At 42.9% G+C, this 19,712-nt stretch overlaps 1 protein-coding gene across 1 annotated transcript; it reads left to right on the top strand.

Moving 5' to 3' along the window:
- The first annotated feature begins 3,773 nt into the window (after positions 1-3,773).
- On the top strand, positions 3,774-12,264 carry LOC123087589 (ABC transporter G family member 48). Its single transcript, XM_044509632.1, has 19 exons — positions 3,774-4,395; positions 6,374-6,456; positions 6,617-6,701; positions 6,819-7,109; positions 7,199-7,289; positions 7,392-8,292; positions 8,372-8,532; positions 8,625-8,728; positions 8,858-9,023; positions 9,110-9,178; positions 9,261-9,361; positions 9,451-9,783; positions 9,885-10,175; positions 10,315-10,398; positions 10,559-10,692; positions 10,858-11,085; positions 11,184-11,355; positions 11,497-11,751; positions 11,836-12,264. Exons 1-19 carry the CDS (start codon positions 3,880-3,882, stop codon positions 12,103-12,105), a joined length of 4,335 nt encoding a protein of 1,444 aa, XP_044365567.1. The 5' UTR covers positions 3,774-3,879; the 3' UTR covers positions 12,106-12,264.
- Positions 12,265-19,712: the final 7,448 nt, after the last annotated feature.

Below are 19,712 nucleotides of genomic sequence, written 5' to 3'. Positions count from 1 at the left end.
GTAGTTTTGGTTATTTTGCACGCTTGGCTCGGTCACAGGTGAACTGTCTAAGTGGGTTTCTTCCTGGCAAGTTTCTGGACAGAAACTTGTGAGCTTTGCTGAGAAAGATCTAGTGAGAATTAAGGGCTGTGCTTTGGAGTTTAGCAATCTCTAAGGAAGGTAATGAAGCTCAGAAAATATCAGCCCCAAAAGATCAAGGAAAAATATACTTGTTGTGTAATGTGGTCATTCTGTCCAGAACAGAAATGATTTTCTGTAGCCAAAATATTCCAAAAATTTATGCAATATTTTTGCTCAGGGAGGTGCCCTAGGGTTCAAAGAATATTTTTAATTTTTTCAGGATTTTAGGAGCAAGAAAACTAGGGGTCTCTTTGGAACATACTTCTCTGAAGTGATTTTCATGGAAGAAAATGATTATTTTTCTTTTATGTAAAATATTCCTTGGGCTTTTGTTGGAGTTATTCAGAGAAGGAAAGATGAGCTAGGGGTGGATGGGTCACTTGAGTGTAGATCAAGGGTTGGCTCAAGTGATCAAGTCCATTTGAATTGATTCAAATTTATAAAATTCCAAATCCAAAGCAAATGCAAAAGAAAATCCGGAAAAAGAGAGAAGGCAAATCCAGGCTATCACATCGGTCATCATACATTCATTGCCGGCTCATCTTCATTACACAACATCGAAAAGACCAAATTAATACAAGTTCATACACACTTATTCTCATAAAACAACATACAAACTCTCTACCTAAAGCATTTAAATGCAACAACAAATGCGATCAAGATCGCAACTAAGGTAACAATTGATCCAATAGCATAATGATACCAAGCCTCACAATCAATGGCATATTTTCTAATCTTTCTAATCTTCAGGCGTATTTTCTTCATCTTGATCTTGTCATCATCGTCGACATCGGCAACATACAACTCCAATTTCATCTTCTCTTCTTCATTTTTTTCAATTTTTCTTTCAAATACTCGTTTTCTTTTTCAACTAAATTTAACCTCTCGACAAGAGGGTCGGTTGGAATTTCCGGTTCACATACCTCCTAGATAAAAAATATCTATGTCAACTTGATTGACATAATTTGTCATAAACATGAAATGCAACAAATAGTTATAGAAGAGAATATACCACATGAAAATCATAAACCGGGTGAGGGCCGACGGAGACAGATATCAAAAACATGCCACTATGTATAACAAACAACGTACGGGTAAGAAAAATGTACTTGTAACTATATATCTAAATTACACAAACATGATTTTTTTTATAAAAAATATAAGAACAAGAGGTTCACCAAGGTGGTGCCGGCGACGGGACGGTGCGGGCGATCGACGGTGGTTAGGACGGGGACGGGAAGGCACTAAGTAAACCACACCTATATATGCAAACTAAGAGTTAATTTGAGCTCAAATTGCATATAAATCAAATAAACTACCACTAATTACTCCCAAACTAAAACCCACAAATCACTATACTTATAGAGCATTGCAAGAGCTAATCTAGCAATGAGAAATAAAAGGAAAAAGTTGCTAACCTTTGTGATCACTTGGATGGATGGGGGGCCTTCAAATCTTGACAAATTTTGGGCAAAATGAAGGATGAGCTCGAGCTTTGAGGAATAACAGAAAGGAGAGGAAAGGGGGAGAACAGAGAGCTCGATCGCGGGCTGGACGAAGGGTTTATATAGGAAAACCTTTTCCCGGTTCATGACACAAACCGGTACTAAAGGTGAGGCTCTAGTATCGGTTCATGCCACGAACCGGGACTAAAGGGGTTGGTGGGGCCCCAGCCTGACACCAGCCTGCCACCACCTCTTTAGTCCTGATTCGTGGTACGAACCGGTACTAGAGGTTCAACACGAACCGGGACTAATGATGCCTGCCCACCTAGCTAGTGGAACCGTCACTAATGGTCACATTAGTGCCGGTTCGTTTAAAAACCGGGACTAATGTGTCTCAGGTAAAGTAGTTTTCTACTAGTGAAGATTTGAACCTTGCAATTAACCACCGAGGGATTGACAACTCCTTGTTCGTGTTGGGTGCAAGTATTTGTTACTTCGTGTGCAGGTGTTGTTCACGAAGTGTTGCGTGGTTTTCCTACTAGATTGATAACCTTGGTTCTTAACTGAAGAAAATACTTATCTCTACTATAGTGCATCATCCTCTCCGATCCTGCACCTCCGTCCTGGTTTATAGGTCCCCTTTGTAGTTTGTGCCAAATTTTGACTAAAGATTTAACTAACAAAATGTTAATGCATGTTAAGAAAAATTATCTCATTGGATTCGTATTTAAACATAGTTTTCAAAAATATAATGTTTGGTGGCATGCGTGAACATTTTATTAGTTTAATCTATGATCAAATTTTGTCACGAAATACAATGGGGACCAATAAACCTGGACGGAGGTACTACTCCTTATTCTAAATAGATACTCCTTCTAGAGTAGATGAAAAGGATTCATCTTTTTCTTTACGAGGGGATGCATCTAGCTAGTCTAGTCTAGTTGAAGAAAGAATCAAGTCAATCAATCAACGAGGGGATGCATCTAGTCTAGTCTAGTCTAGTCTACTAGTTGAAGAAAGAACGTTGGCAAATTAATTAACCTCATAGACATTTCCTTGTAGGCCGGCAATACCTTCGAGGCGTCATGACAACTCTGAGCAGCCGCCGCCGCGCGCTCCAGTGCTCGCTCGGTTGCCTCCGCCTAGGGCAAACGCTCAGCCGCCTCGATCGGTCTTGCGCCGCCTACCGGTGCCTTTGAGCGTTGGAATTTTGGTAACCCCACTTTAATTTTAGGAGCATGTCATTGATCCGGTAGCGGCAGACAGAGGTATCCGCCGTGGTCCTTGATAAGATAGTCTTATCTTAAATTTTGCATCTAAATTAGAGGTGATAAAAAAAACATGTCTACAATGAGGCATTTCTTAGCTTTATCTTTAATATTGTGCTAAGAGATCATCTCTTGTCTTCTCTTAAATCTTGTCTATTTTGAAAATGCGCGTAAATCTAACTGTGCCTTCTAAACCGTGGAATAGTAGCCAGAAATCTAACTGTGCCTGCTAAATCTAACTGTGCATACTCGTGACAAATTAAGGAAGAAATGCACGCACGGTTAAGGCACATTTCTTCCTTAATGTAGAAGGCACAGTTAGATTTAGCAGGCAAATTGATGAATAGTAGCCAGCCAGACAGACATACAAACAGGAGAGCAGAGAACAGAGAAGAGATGTTGAATTGACATTTCTTCCTTAATTTGTCACGAGTATGATTATTCACACACCAAAACGCATGGAGGCCCTTGCCGTGCCATGCTATTTAATGAATAGATAAAAAAATCGCACAAGAAAAGAAGAGAAAAACTGTGTGTGCTGAGAAGGAAGGGGAAAAGGGAAGGAAAGTACAAGGAAGCTTGGAAGCAGCACAACTAGAACTCTGGATTGTGACCTGCACTGCACTGCACTGCCGTAGAAATTAGACAGGATAGAAGACTAGTCCTGCATCTGCATGTTGGCTACTTGGCCCTGAAACAATAATCGAATCAATGCAAGACTCGGCCTTGCTATGCTTCCTTCCTTCTAGATGCCCGATGGCTCATATGCAGACTACGTAGTACAAAGTTTGACCTGCCAAACTCACGCTTAACTTTTTCTCTGCATGCATGTGCCTGGCATGCACGCATGCTGACCAGTCGTCGTCGTAGGAAGTTTCTTTCTTTCCTTGGTTCCTTCGTTTCATGCGGATGCGGAAACCAAACCAAACCAAACCAACGAGCTTGCCGATGCGGCCGGCCAAAACATCCCCTAACCTATATATATGCTTCGCTTTGCTTAAATTACTACCAACAGGCAACAACAACAACAACAAGAAGAAGCAGCCATGGAGCTCACATCGGGCAGCCGCCGCAGCGCCAGTGCTGCCTCCCGCCGCTACGCGGGCAGATCCTTATCCCTGCATAGTCCCAGTCAGGCGGCGGATCCTTTCCGCCGCGCCGCCTCGCAGCAGGGCCGCGACGACGACGAGGAGAACCTCCGATGGGCCGCGCTCGAGAAGCTGCCCACCTACGACCGCATGCGCCGCGCAGTCATCCCCACCCGCCCACTGGATGTGGATGATGCTCCTGGGCTTCAAGGCGCCGACGGTCATGAGCTCCAGGCAGGGCTGGTGGACATCGACCACCTGGCCAGCGGCGACGCCGCCCGTGCGCTGCTCGAGAGGGTGTTCCAGGACGACAGCGAGCGCTTCTTGAGAAGATTGAGGGAGCGTGTGGACCGGGTGGGCATCGACCTGCCGGCCATCGAGGTCAGGTACCAGGGCCTCTCCGTGGAGGTGGACGCCTTCGTCGGCAGCCGGGCGCTGCCCACGCTCTGGAACTCGGCCACTAACTTCCTCCAGGTTCCAACTTAATTCCTTTTCTTTTTCCTTTTTTTTCCACAAACTATTGATTGATTGATGTATGTATGTATGTATGTATGTACGTACGTATGTTCATTTGATTGATTGATGTCATAGTTTCGAATTTCTAATTTTTCTCAAAAAGTTTGTTTTAATGCATGCATGCATGCCATGAGTTGAACTAGAAACTTTTCGTCAGGCAGAAAGAAAAAAAAACACTTGGTTTTCACGTCTTCAGGGATACCGATGGGTGGATGGATACATTGTGATCATAATGGCCTGCCACATCACCAGATTCGCACCAATAGACTAGATAGAGAGAGAGACGTGCGCTGGTGTGGCCATTGATCCTGCCACGTCAGCCATATTCGTACGCTTCAGCCTGACACATCACATTCCCCCTCCCAGGTCCACTCAACAAGAGAAGGCCAAAGGTACACCAGCAGACGGCAAATTTAACAATTTTGACCTGTGGATGAAATCATTTCACAAAATGAACTGCCTTTAAAAAAATTCACTCTGCTGACTTTTTTGAGTGGCGCCCGACACGAAGGCGCCACACTACACTGTGCAGCGCCTGACTGACAGGCGCTGCACGCCTAGCCAGCGTCGCACCCGTGCGATCCGAAAATTACTAAGTCACTGTGCAGCGCCTGAGATCTAGGCTTCACACTATACAGTGTAACGCCTAGCTTCTAGGCGTTGTATAGTGTGGGCGCCTAGCTCTTAGGCGTTGCACATTGACTTGGTAATTTTTACGCAGTCCGGGATGCGACGCTGGCCAGGCGTGTAGCGCCTGTCAGTTAGGCGTTGCACAGTGTAGTGTGGCGCCTTTGTGTCGGGCGCCACTCAAAAAAGTCAGTTGAGTGAAATTTTTTTAGAAGCAGTTCATTTTGTGAAATGATTTTATTCACAAGTCAAAATTGTCAAACTTGCCCCAGCAGACCTGCGAGAGAAGTCCCTCTTGGTGGCGGCAACAGCATCTCCCACTGCTCGACGGCGTCCTGTCCTGTCCTGTCCTGGTGACCCAACTCTGGTCCTCCCGGACCGGCCCCGCGCAGCGGCAGGGGAGCCACAGATCGATCATGACACTAGCATCCATCAATCCCTTCTACTCTACTCTAGAGGGCAGTGCCAAGTTTCGTCTCAACAAGACTCCAATTAGTTGTTGCCTTCTCCAATGGTGTCCCTTAACTGAGGTGTTGGACAAAATGTCTATGAGCTCGCGGCCAAGCCAATTAATGTCGTCCTCTTGAGCTTTCACCATTTCTTTTCTTCCAACTTAATACTCGTGTCTAGGGGTTGTTTGGATCGACGCCCTCATAGCCAAGCCAAAAAATTGGTCGTTGACCTAGCCTGGGCACTCCTTTGGATGGATGCCAAATTATTGGCGCGCCCACGCCTACACAGCAGCCCCAGTTCAGTTCTGAGCCAAAGTTTTGGCGAGACGGGGATGGCGGATTCCTTCGCTAATTAATTGGCGAGCCAACGTTTGGCAGGGCGAGCAATGACTCAATCCAAACAACCCCTATATATCATGGCCTACCTTGCAGTACGTATCATCAAGCATTCACATTTGAGGGTGTGTTTGGATGAGAGCTTAGAGCAGCCGAGCCAAAATTTTGGTCATTTACCAGAGCGTGGGCACCTGTTTGGTTCTGGACTAATAAATTGGCATGCCCGGGCTGCCACAGCTTCCCTAGTTCATTTTCATGCCAAATCATGGGCAAGTTGCTGGCGGCTGAAAGGTGCGCCAACTTTTTGGCGTGCCCGCGAATTGGCTGGGCGAGTAGGGGCAGGATCCAACATTCATCAACTCCTACTTCTCTTAGTCCGTAGTATAACAAGCATCATGCATGCATGGATCGACATGGATTTAATTACTACTACTAGCTTGCATAATAAACATGATTTGCATTTGCTTAGTGCTTACACAAATGAAACACGATATGTATGCATGATTGTTGCCGGCCTGCAGGGTCTTGTCGGATGCCTTGCTTCCTCCAACAAGAAGACCATCAACATACTCCAAAACGTCAATGGCATCATCAAACCATCAAGGTACGTACTATATACTACTAGTGTATAATTAATCCTCACATCATTACTCTTCCTATGTACTACTATTGTTTCTCTATCACAAAACAAAAGCACTATAGTCAAAATCACTTTTCAGCATCTACTCTGAATCAGCAACAAAATCCTTCTTGTTGCTTTTCAGGATGACCCTTCTTCTTGGACCTCCATCATCAGGAAAGTCCACACTTATGCGAGCCCTTACTGGAAAGCTTGACAAAAGCCTCAAGGTTAATTTCAACTCATCTTGTTTTTCATTTATTCTGCTTATGCATTATGTCCTCATACATCCCAAAATTAAATAACCACCATCATATATATATGGATATTGCAACATGTACACCCAGGTATCTGGCAACATCACTTACTGTGGTCATACGTTTGAGGAGTTCTACCCTGAGAGGACCAGTGCGTACGTTAGTCAGTACGATCTCCACAACACAGAGATGACCGTAAGGGAGACACTCGATTTCTCCAGGCGCTGCTTAGGCGTCGGTGCCAGATATGACATGCTCTCTGAGCTCGCTGTCAGGGAGCGCCAAGCTGGCATAAAGCCTGATCCTGAGATCGATGCTTTTATGAAAGCTACTGCCGTGCAAGGACAGGAGAGCAATATTGTTACCGATCTTACTCTCAAGGTGACTACCCTATTATTTATGTCAATGACATGCAACTCTCTAGCAAAATCTCGCCCGTTTGAGTCTAAGAAGAAAAACCTCACTCTCAGGTGCTTGGGCTTGACATTTGTGCCGATATGCCCATTGGTGACGACATGATCAGAGGAATTTCTGGTGGCCAAAAGAAGCGTGTAACCACTGGTATGCATGCATACCTATATACATAAAATTTTCTTACTTAATTTATATTATGCTTGTCTGATTTTTTTTTATGTTTACTTCGTTCTATCGATGGCATGGCAGGGGAGATGTTAACAGGACCTGCACGAGCTTTGTTCATGGATGAAATTTCCACTGGTTTGGACAGCTCTAGCACATTTCAGATTGTGAAATACATAGGGCAGTTGGTCCATGTGATGAATGAGACCGTGATGATCTCCCTCCTACAACCACCGCCAGAGACCTACAACCTGTTTGATGACATTATTCTGCTCTCAGAAGGGTACATAGTGTACCATGGGCCACGCGACAACATCTTGGAATTCTTTGAAGCTGCTGGTTTTAGGTGCCCTGAAAGGAAAGGAGTTGCTGACTTCCTTCAAGAGGTCACTTCCAAGAAAGACCAGCAACAGTATTGGTACCGTGACCAGGAGCGGTATCGTCACGTGTCTGTCCTAGAGTTTGTTGAACGGTTCAAGTCATTCCACGTAGGCCAGCAGATGCTCAAGGAGCTACAAATTCCTTTCGACAAGTCTAAAACCCATCCTGCTGCGTTGACCACCAATAAGTATGGGCAATCCAGCTGGGAGTCATTCAAGACAGTGATGTCAAGAGAGATGTTGTTGATGAAGCGCAACTCCTTCATCTACATCTTCAAGGTTACCCAGTTGCTCATCCTTGGGATCGTGACCATGACTGTGTTCTTCAGAACAAAGATGCCATATGGGCAGATTTCTGACAGCGGCAAATACTTTGGTGCTTTGACTTTCAGTCTAATCATCGTCTTGTTCAATGGGTTTGCTGAGCTACAATTTACTATTAAAATGCTTCCTACGTTCTACAAACAAAGGGATTTCTTGTTCTTTCCTCCATGGACCTTTGGACTGGTAAACATCGTCTCGAAAGTTCCTGTTTCGCTTGTGGAGTCCGCGGTCTGGGTTGTCCTCACCTACTATGTAATGGGCTTTGCACCTGCTGCAGGAAGGTATACATCCGTATATTAACTCTTTTGTATTTAATCTTTGGATTCGTTACTCCATTATTCATCTATTTGCTCATTGCAGGTTCTTTCGTCAGCTTTTAGCTTTCTTCCTTACTCACCAAATGGCAATGGGTTTGTTCCGATTTCTTGGTGCTGTTTTGAAATCAATGGTTGTGGCCAACACCTTGGGGATGTTTGTGATCCTTATTATTTTTTTATTTGGAGGATTTGTCATACCTAGGGGTAAGCACCCTGTCATGAAAAGCTTGGCACGATAAATCTCATTTGCATGGATGAAAATAAACCTTCTCCGTCCTCATTTTTAACGTGAACAGGTGACATCCAACCATGGTGGATTTGGGCTTACTGGTCATCTCCTATGATGTACAGTCAGAATGCGATATCAGTCAATGAATTCCTTTCCAGTAGGTGGGCCAACGTGAGTTTTTCTTAGAACCCTGTTTTTCTTTTAGTTTCTTCTAAGCTGGATGGCAAGGGATCATTATATCCTAGTGGTGTCAAGGTGACGACATATCAACTAATCTAGACCTTTTCATTTTTACTACAGCCAAACAATGATACATCTATCGCTGCACGAACAATGGGCGAGGCTATTCTTAAATCTAGAGGATTGTTTACTAGAGATTGGGGATTTTGGGTTTCCATTGGAGCCATTGTAGGATTCGCTATTCTGTTCAACATATTGTACCTTCTGGCACTTACGTATTTGAGCTGTGAGTAGCATTTGTTTTCTTCTGGTTTGTTTACTTATTGTTTGATGCCTTAGTGAGCAAGATATATATGATTTGTTCTCATCTAGTTGGCAGCAGCTCAAACACAGTTTCAGACAAGGAGAACGAGAATGAGACAAACACTTCAATGCCTATAGGTGAGATATCAAGTCTTTGTACTATTTATCAAGCCACTTGAAGTCATTAACAATAGTTCTAATTAGTTAACAATTTCTGCAGATGAAGCCACAAATCGGCCAACTCGATCACAAATCACCTTGCCTTTCCAGCCTCTTTCACTTTCCTTCAACCATGTGAACTATTACGTGGACATGCCTGCAGTAAGCATAGCTATCTATCTACTCACACATATCTTGTTAGGTCGTAAATTCATCACATGTATGATAACATTTCTCAACTTGTGTTTCAGGAAATGAGAGAGCAAGGATTCGCCGAAAGTCGTCTCCAGTTGCTCTCTGATATAAGTGGTGCTTTTAGGCCAGGTGTTCTGACAGCATTAGTTGGTGTGAGTGGAGCTGGGAAAACCACTCTAATGGATGTCCTGGCAGGAAGGAAAACTAGTGGGTCTGTTGAGGGAAGCATCACCCTCTCTGGTTACCCTAAAAAACAAGAAACTTTTGCACGCATCAGCGGCTACTGTGAACAGACTGATATCCATTCACCAAATGTTACTGTCTATGAATCCATTCTCTACTCTGCTTGGCTGCGTCTTTCCTCAGATGTTGACGAAAAAACGAGAAAGGTATATTGTCCAGCCACATTTCAGAATCAAGTAAAGATGAGGTGTTCTTTATGTTTGAACTTTAAACAGTAATTGTTTCCGACTAATCTTCGCCCTCACAGATATTTGTGGAGGAAGTCATGACTCTTGTAGAGCTTGATGTGTTGCGTAATGCTATGGTTGGTCTCCCTGGAGTGGACGGGTTATCCACTGAACAAAGAAAGAGACTGACAATTGCCGTGGAGCTGGTAGCAAATCCTTCAATCATATTCATGGATGAGCCAACTTCTGGTCTTGATGCTAGAGCCGCGGCGATTGTAATGCGGGCGGTGAGAAATACAGTTAACACTGGGCGAACTGTGGTTTGCACAATTCATCAACCTAGCATCGATATATTCGAGTCTTTTGATGAGGTACTCTCTCTCCACACACACACACACACACACACACACACACACACACACACACACACACACACACACACACACACACACACACTATCCTCTTACAACTTTTAGAAATGCAAATAACTCACCATTGGTTCCTTTGTAGCTTCTGCTTATGAAAAGAGGAGGACGGGTTATTTATGCTGGTGAACTTGGTCACCACTCTCATAAAATAGTTGAATATTTTGAGGTTTGTTTCCTTACTTCACATTTTGAGGTGTGGTAGCAAGATTTTCACTAATTTGCAATTGAACGGATGGCCTGCTTACAAATATGACAGGCCTTGTGTGGGCCTTGAACTCCTTGGAAAAGTGAAAAACCTAAATGAAGAGGTTGTCATTGCTTTGCAGGCAATTCCAGGTGTTGAAAAGATCACGGAAGGATATAACCCTGCAACATGGATGTTGGAAGTTAGCTCCCCTTTAGCCGAGGCTCACCTGAACATAAATTTTGCTGACATTTATGCTAATTCTGACCTTTATAGGTAAGTAGCTTCATTCGTTAAAACTTGAGCACGACCTTTCACTAATTTTATCCATTAGCTGTTAATTCCTTCAAAACAAGTACACATTTTCTTGAAATGGAGTGCCAGGATTGCGGTTGTTTTCATTTCTAATATCAACAGTTCCTATTTCTCAAATATGACCAGGAAAAACCAAGAACTTATCAAGGAATTAAGCGTTGCCCCACCAGGCTACGAGGATCTCTTCTTTCCTACAAAGTATTCTCAGAATTTCTACAACCAATGTGTTGCAAACTTCTGGAAGCAATACATATCTTATTGGAAGAATCCAGCGCACAATGCTATGCGCTTCCTTATGACTTTGATCTATGCCCTTATATTTGGCATGGTGTTTTGGCAGAAGGGGACAAAAATGTATGATCCTATCCTTAGTTGGGATTGTTGAATGATAATGTATTAGCTTCTGTGGAGGCACTAATGCCTTTTTTTCTTATGTTTGATTTTTTTTGCAGAGGCTCGCAACAAGATCTGTTCAATCTACTTGGAGCCACTTATGCTGCTGTCTTTTTCCTTGGGTCTGCCAACTGTACCACAGTTCAGCCTGTTGTGACAATTGAGCGAACAGTTTTCTACCGTGAAAAGGCGGCAGGGATGTACTCTCCATTATCCTATGCATTCGCTCAGGTAATTTATCGATCTTAATTTCATAACCATTTTTATTGAAAATTCATTCATTTTTTAGATTCATTGAGCTTATTTGGATGAAAGGCACAAATTCCAAAGTTAGTACGATTCTCAAGATTGTGCAAATTTTGATTTGTGCAGACATGCGTGGAGGTTATGTACAACATCATGCAGGGGATTGAATACACATTAATCATCTATTCGATGATTGGATATGAGTGGAAAGCTGCAAAGTTCTTCTATTTCCTCTTCTTCATAATTTCCTGCTTCAACTACTTCACATTATTTGGCATGATGCTGGTGGCGCTGAGCTCATCTGCCATGCTCGCAAACATAATCATAGCCTTTGTACTCCCTCTTTGGAACCTTTTTGCTGGGTTCCTCGTTACGAGACCGGTAAGTAAGCCAGTCGTCGATAAATTAACTAGATTCGTTGACCGAGGTTGTGATGATGGTTGGTTGGTTGGTTGTTGCATGCAGTTAATACCAATTTGGTGGAGGTGGTACTACTGGGCAAACCCCGTGTCCTGGACCATATATGGCGTCATCGGGTCGCAGTTTGGCGATAACTCCAGCCCCGTGTCAGCCACCGGTGGGAGCCCCGTGGTGGTGAAGCAATTCTTGGAGGACAGTATGGGCATTAAGCACGATTTCCTTGGGTATGTCGTGCTCGCGCATTTCGCGTACGTCATCGGCTTCTTCTTGGTGTTTGCCTACTCCATCAAGATGTTGAACTTCCAGAAACGTTAGGAATGGAGACGTCCTAATCTACAGTTGGTGTGTATATCTGTATAGTGGAAGTAGTAGGATACATACATAGACATTGTTGCATAAACTCTGCTATTTAGAGTTGGTAGTGATATGCCAGCCCTGTTTTTACCGTTATTATGGAAACGTTCATTTTTGGCCTGTCGTTTGTTGTCAAAGTGTAAGTTTGGTTCATTTTTGGTCTAGTAAACATAATGTTACCCTAATGTAATTCTTTTTATCTCACTGGCAGTAGATTTATCATTGGTCTCCGTTAATTCCTTCACGGGATTGAGAGATTTATCCATGTGGATCAATTCAATTAAATCACATGATTTGATTTGATTGTTTTCAAAGGCAGGCAGTCCGTCTTAGGGGTAATATTGCTTTGTCGCCAACTAGGGATGTAATTGTACAAGAGGAAGCATGTTATAATTTGCCATTGTATAATCGAACACGTGAAGCATTCATTCAGCTAGGTCTTGGGTACAACAAGAAGTGGTAAGAAGATGCCTACACTCTCACAAGGATACGGTTATGATGATAAAAAAAGCGGGAGGGGACATGTGAGACCACTTGAAGAACTGATGCATAAATACTTATAAGCTAAAGGAATAAAAGGCTTATGAAGGAAGGAAAGAAGGAATTGGAGACAAGGGAAAGCAACCAGAGTGCAAGCCGACATCTGGTACGAAGGCAGGCAACGGCTCCGTGCAGTGGCATTTCTATGTACAAACGTGACTTTTTTTTTAGAAAAGTAGCGTAAATTTACTGTACAACTATTGTACACTATGAAGAGAATGATTCTAAAAGATGACATTGACCGCATAGATTTTCTGGCTCCGACGAACAAATATGAGGATAAAGGAACCCCGCCCAAGTGTGAGATAGAAAACAAGGTGCATATGAATTAGATTACAACATTTATGTTTGATCATACATGGGATGGCTGTAATCTATTATTGTCTGATTGTCGTCATTAATATGTAGATGTAGAATGAATGAAGTGAGATTTTGTAGTATTGTACTCTAGCCAATAAGCAAGTGATTCAATTTATTATCTATAATTAATTAATTAATTAAAAACCCATTGGGAGGAGCAAGGAAGGAAGGAAGGAAGGAAGGAAAGGGTCAACAAAATCCCGGAGCGCACTTTCATTGCACGGCGGCATTGGCGCACTTTATCCACACTGTGCGCTGCATGCATCGTGATGGGGCCAAATGAGCGACAGCGTTTGATATGGAGCAATACGTGGAACATATACCACGCGCTTGCGGTCCAGTATCTCGCGTGCTACGCCCCCGAAACCTCTTTCACCTGTTCCAGATTTCTTAGCTCGCGGCCGAACTTAGAACAGGTCCCTTTCCATGACGTACGTTGTATGGCACAACTTGTTGTGGCCGAGCAAGTGAAGTGCATGCAAATGGGGTAGGGCCAGCATAAACATTGTGCGGTTTCAATGACATGGAATAACAAATAAGCTGCTGTAAATTGGTGCAGTTTCAATGACATGGAATAACATTAATCCAAAACTTTGACTATGCTTGCATTTGTTAAAAAATGTATTAATTTGTTTTCCCCGAAAATCTTAGATGCAGGACAACTCAACTAATACGAGCCCGTTAATATTTTGCACATGCATGCCATTCTGGGCCATGGAGTTCGTGGCCCAATTTTGCATGGACAACTCAAGAACTTGGATGTTGGTACTGTGAACAGCACCGTGTGAGAGTGGAGAGTGCGGGGTGGTGTTGGTGTGTGCTAGTGTGCAAGCAGGTCGGGAGTAAAATGTACTAGATGGCTCCAGCTGTGGCAGTAGGGCCAGTTTGCCAGTGTGCATGCATGCATGGAGCGCGTGCGAAGACTTGGGCGTTTACCAGCTGATTGATTCGATCTGCACGACGAGCATGCAACTTATTTCGGCCGCGGGGAAAAGTATGTACGAGGGGTGCTGGGCTGCGGTGGTGCACACTGTACTTGCGCTTCGGGTGTGGCCCGGAAAGGTGATCGAGGCTGGCCGAGCGACAGCCGTTACAGCGTGGCCATAAATACGGTTCCAGCATCTAATGCTGGTCGCACGTCTTGCATCCACTGTCCCAAAAAAAATCCCCTCTTGTGCGAGAACTTCCAAACCCTAGATCGGAGCGTGTCCAACTCCTCTCACACAAGGTCGTCCGCTCGATCTTCTCGCCGGCCAAGCCACGCTCCGGTACCGTACCGGCAAGCTCCTTTGGCTTACGAGCCAACTAAGTACTGTTTTTGTGCTCCGAGGGCGAAAGCGCCGATGTGGATCTCATGGAGCGACAACAACCCAGGGAGAAGATACCTTGCCTGTCCGAAGGGGAGGGTGAGTTCCTCAGATAAAACTTGTATCTTTCATATGCAAGCATCTTTCATACATTTTGGTTGCTAAAATTATGCTGCACGCACAGTCTTTCAATCGTGGTTTCTTCTAGTGGGTTGACAAAGAAACGAGCCCGTTTCTCATCCAGTTGCTGCTTGATCTCAGGAATGTCGTGTGGGCTCTAGAAGCATGCAACAGAATCCTTGATCGCAACATGCACGGCTGGCGCAGCCCAAACCTCGAGCATATTGAAGCAACTGCATCAACTTGGGGTCGCCCGTCGGATGTGCTTGCTGCTAAAGATCATTAAGATGCATGACAGCTTGCGCCTGTCAATAGCAAGGTTCCAGCAACAACGTGGTCTGCTGGTTTTGATGCCGGTGGCTTGCATTGTGATTGGAGTCAGCGTCTTCATCCATCTGGGGGACTGATGAAGATGTCTACATTTAAAATCGTTAGCAATAATTATCCTAAGTTAAGTTTATGTATCTTTTATGAATGGTTGTCTGTCTGAATTTATGGTTTGTAGCTCCCTGGAAGTTGTTTTTAAGTGCTATGATGTGGCAAAATGTAACCATGTGTTTGTGCGCAAACTTGAATTTCTATGAATGATGTTCTTGTCGTGTGAACATTCTGTTTTTAACATCTTGTATGGGCTACAGGCAAATGCAAGCGATGACTGGTGGTCATAGATAACATTGGTCCAGTTAACAATTGCAAATGGTACATTACCAAAGGGGGTTTGTGCAAGCCAAACTCCTGCTAACTGACTTGAAATACTAATGAGCCGACTAGGGGGCGGGGGGGGGGGGGGGGGGGGGGGGTACATTTCTCATCTGCTGACTGAAAATGTCTATCAAAATACAAATTGTTTACAATTGCTCTGATGTGCTACATTGCCTTGTATGGTGCGTCCGATTTGTTATCCTCAAGCTTCATGGTGTCTTGGAGGATGGCTCGGCGAAAAGAAGATATGTTTCCCTGGAATATAATTTCATACTGATGTGATTAAATGTGTTTCTTAGAAACGATTGAAGAGTTGATAGTATGCAAAAATTCGTCGTCAGGCTCCGCAGTGTCTCGCCGTCATAGTGGCTTGCCATGAATAATGAATATATGCCGGACTGTTCACTGAAGACGGTAGCAAAATATGTTAACTTCTGGTGACATGAATACAAGGATGATAATAAGTATATCAGTTGAAGAACAGAAACATTTAAACAAACCTTGCAATTTTCTCTATCATCAAAGTAGGATACTTTCCTGTCCATCCATCAGGGGTGCAAGGACACCTTGAGAAGACAGATTCCAGACATCTAAAGAATGCCCCACGGATGGCATGACTGGTTTGTTCATGGAATTTGACTCTGTCGGTCGTAAATCCAAATGGGCCTCCTTGCGGGTCGAGCACAGCTATCCTCTTCCTCAGCATATCTAAGATATAACAGCACCATCCATAGTGCAGAGGGTTGTGGAATATGAACTGCATTTCAATGTGGAAGATGATGAATGTTGATTGAAACGAAAAAGAGCATGGGAGTCAGGAAAATTATATATGTGACATACCATACGACACTGGTCGATGTGGTTCTCCATTAGGAGTTCGGTTTGGACTGAAACGGCGAACTTTGGGTCTATGTTGTGGATGACGAGTGTCTGCAAACATTTGTATTATTGTCAGAGCTTGTCGTCCTAGGGAAAGTAGGAATCATGCATATATAAGAGCACACATAGGAATGTACCGTAAAGTCTGGCTAGATGAACTTTCGCCAAATTGCAAAATCACGATTTTTGAATTGGTCCGTTCGATCTGTACTAATCGGCGAACAATGAGGGTCACACATTCATGGCTTATAGCCTCTTTGCCGATGATCTGGTCACGTAGAATATTCCCCTTCAATATCAACAGCCTGGATGTGGGGTGCTCGATCCATATCCTGGTATACAAGTTGGAAGGTGGAGGAAGCATGGGTTAAACAGTATTATGAACATCTGGTACCTCTAGAGCTTGCGTTGGGTTTTCCCTTGAAAAGGAAAGGGTGATGCAACAAAGTAGCATAAGTATTTCCCTCAGTTCTGATAACCAAGGTATCAATCCAGTAGGAGACGACGCACAAGTCACCTAGTACCTGCACAAACAATTAAGAACCTTGCAACCAACGCGATAAAGGGGTTATCAATCCCTTCACGGTCACTCGCAAAAGTGAGATCTAATAAAGATAGTAAAGTAAATATTTTTGGTATTTTTGTTGTATAGATTGGAAAGTAAAGATTGCAAAATAGTAAACAAGAGGCGATATAATGGAAAAGAGATGTAAGATAATAGAAAAGAGACCCGGGGCCATAGGTTTCACTAGTGCCTTCTGTCGAGATAGTATTTATTCCGGTGGGTGAACATATTACTACCGAGCAATTGATAGAAAAGCGCATAATTATGAAGATATCTAAGGCAATAATCATGAATATAGGCATCACGTCCGTGTCAAATAGACCGAAACATTCTGCATCTACTACTATTACTTCACACATCGACCGCTATCCAGCATGCATCTAGAGTATTAAGTTCATAAGAACGGAGTAACGCTTTAAGCAAGATGACATGAGGTAGATGGATAAACTCAAGCAATATGATATAAACCCATCTTTTTATCCTCGATGGCAACAATACAATACGTGCCTTGCTGCCCCTACTGTCACTGAGAAAGGACTTCGCAAAATTGAACCCAAAGCTAAGCACTTCTCCTATTGCAAGAAAGATCAATCTAGTAGGCCAAACTAAACCGATAATTCGAAGAGACTTGCGAAGATATCAAATTATGCATATAAGAATTCAGAGAAGAACCAAATAATATTCACAGATAACCTTGTTCATAAATCCACAATTCATCGGATCTCGGCAAACACACCGCAAAAGAATATTAGATCGAATAGATCTCCAAGAACATCGAGGAGAACTTTGTATTGCGAATCAAAGAGAGATAAAAAAACCATCTAGCTAATAACTATGGACCCGAAGGTCTGTGCTAAACTACTCACGCTTCATCAGAGAGGCAATGGTGTTGATGTAGAAGCCCTCCGTGATCGATTCCCCCTCCGGCAGATCGCCCGAAAAGGCCCCAAGATGGGATCTCACGGGTACAGAAGGTTGCGGCGGTGGAAAAGTGGTTTCGTGGCTCGCCCTGATGTTTCTAGGGTATAATAGTATATATAGGCGAAAAAAGTACGTCGGTGGAGCTACGAGGGGCCCACGAGGGTGGGGGCGCGCCTACCCCCCTGGGCGCGCCCTCCTACCTCGTGGCGTTTCTGACTTCAACTTCAAGTCTTCTGGATTGCGTTCGGTCCAAGAAAGATCATCGCGAAGTTTTCATTCCGTTTGGACTCTGTTTGGTATTCCTTTTCTGCAAAACTCTAAAATAGGAAAAAAAATTAGAAACTGGCACTGGGCCTCCGGTTAATAGGTTAGTTCCAAAAATAATATAAAAGTGCATATTAAAGCCCATTAAACATCCAAAACAGATAATATAATAGCATGGAACAATCAAAACTTATTGATACGTTGGAGACGTATCAAGCATTCCCAAGCTTAATTCCTAATCGTCCTCGAGTGGGTAAATGATAAAAACAGAATTTTTAATGTGGAATGCTACCTAGCATATTTATCAATATAATTTTATTTATTGTGTTCCGAAAGACTCAAGACAAAATTTTAATATTAACATAAAAACAATAATACTTCAAGCTTACTAATAAAGCAATCATGTCTTCTCAAAATAACATGGCCAAAGAAAGCTATCCCTACAAAATTATATAGTCTGGTTATGCTCTATCTTCATCACATAGAGTATTTAATCATGCACAACCCCGATGACAAGCCAAACAATTGTTTTATACTTTTGATGTTCTCAAACTTTTTCAATCTTCACGCAATACATGAGCGTGAGCCATGTACATAGCAATATAGGTGGAATAGAATGGTGGTTGTGGTGAAGGCAGAAAGGAGAAGATAGTCTCACATCAACTAGGCGTATCAACGGGCTATGGATATGCCCATCCATAGATATCAATGTGAGTGAGTAGGAATTGCCATGCAATGGATGCACTAGAGCTATAAGTGTATGAAAGGTCAACAAAAGAAACTAAGTGGGTGTGCATCCAACTTGCTTGCTCACGAAACCTAGGGCACTTTTGAGGAAGCCCATCATTGGAATATATGAGCCAAGTTCTATAATGAAAAATTCCCACTAGTACATGAAAGTGACAACATAGGAGACTCTCTATCATGAAGATCATGGTGCTACTTTGAAGCACAAGTGTGGAAAAAGAATAGTAGCATTGTCCCTTCTATCTTTTTCTCTTCTTTTTTCTATTTGGGCTTTTTCTCTTTTTTTATGGCCTTTTTTTATCTCTTTTTTTATTTTGTTCGTCCGGAGTCTCATCCCAACTTGTGGGGGAATCATAGTCTCCATCATCCTTTCCTCACAGGGACAATGCTCTAATAATCAAGATCATCACACTTTTATTTACTTACAACTCAAGAATTACAACTCAATACTTCGAACAAATATGACTCTATGTGAATGCCTCCGGCGATGTACCGGGATGTGCAATGATTCAAGAGTGACATGTATGAAAAATTATGAACGTTGGCTTTGCCACAAATACGATGTCAACTACATGATCATGCAATGCAATATGACAATGATGAAGTGTGTCATAATAAACAGAACGGTGGAAAGTTGCATGGCAATATATTTAAGAATGGCTATGGAAATGCCATAATAGGTAGGTATGGTGGCTATTTTGAGAAAGGTAATAGTGGGTGTATGGTACCGGCGAAAGTTACGCGGTACTAGAGAGGCAAGCAATGGTGGAAGGGTGAGAGTGCGTATAATTCATGGACTCAACATTAGTCATAAAGACTCTCATAGTATTCAACGCACTTTATATGAAAGTTCTTATTATACCCATCTTGGATGCCCATCATATTAGGATTAGTTTTATAACCACAATAAATTACCATGTTGTTCTAAAAGACTCTCAAAATAATATAAGTGAAGCATAAGAGATCAACAATTTCTATAAAATAAAACCACCGCTGTGCTCTAAAAAGATATAAGTGAAACACTAGGGCACTCTTATATATATATATATATATATATATATACAGAGAGAGAGAGAGACACACACACACTATTTGGAGGCACCATACGAGCTCTCCCGTTAATTATGGGAATCTTTACCTAATAATAGCAAATTGGGTTTCGG

Source organism: Triticum aestivum, chromosome 4A (genome assembly GCF_018294505.1).
Source record: "Triticum aestivum cultivar Chinese Spring chromosome 4A, IWGSC CS RefSeq v2.1, whole genome shotgun sequence".
Lineage (NCBI taxonomy): Eukaryota > Viridiplantae > Streptophyta > Magnoliopsida > Poales > Poaceae > Triticum > Triticum aestivum.
Note: the sequence above shows the minus strand (reverse complement) of the source record. Positions and strands in the feature narration are given on the sequence as shown.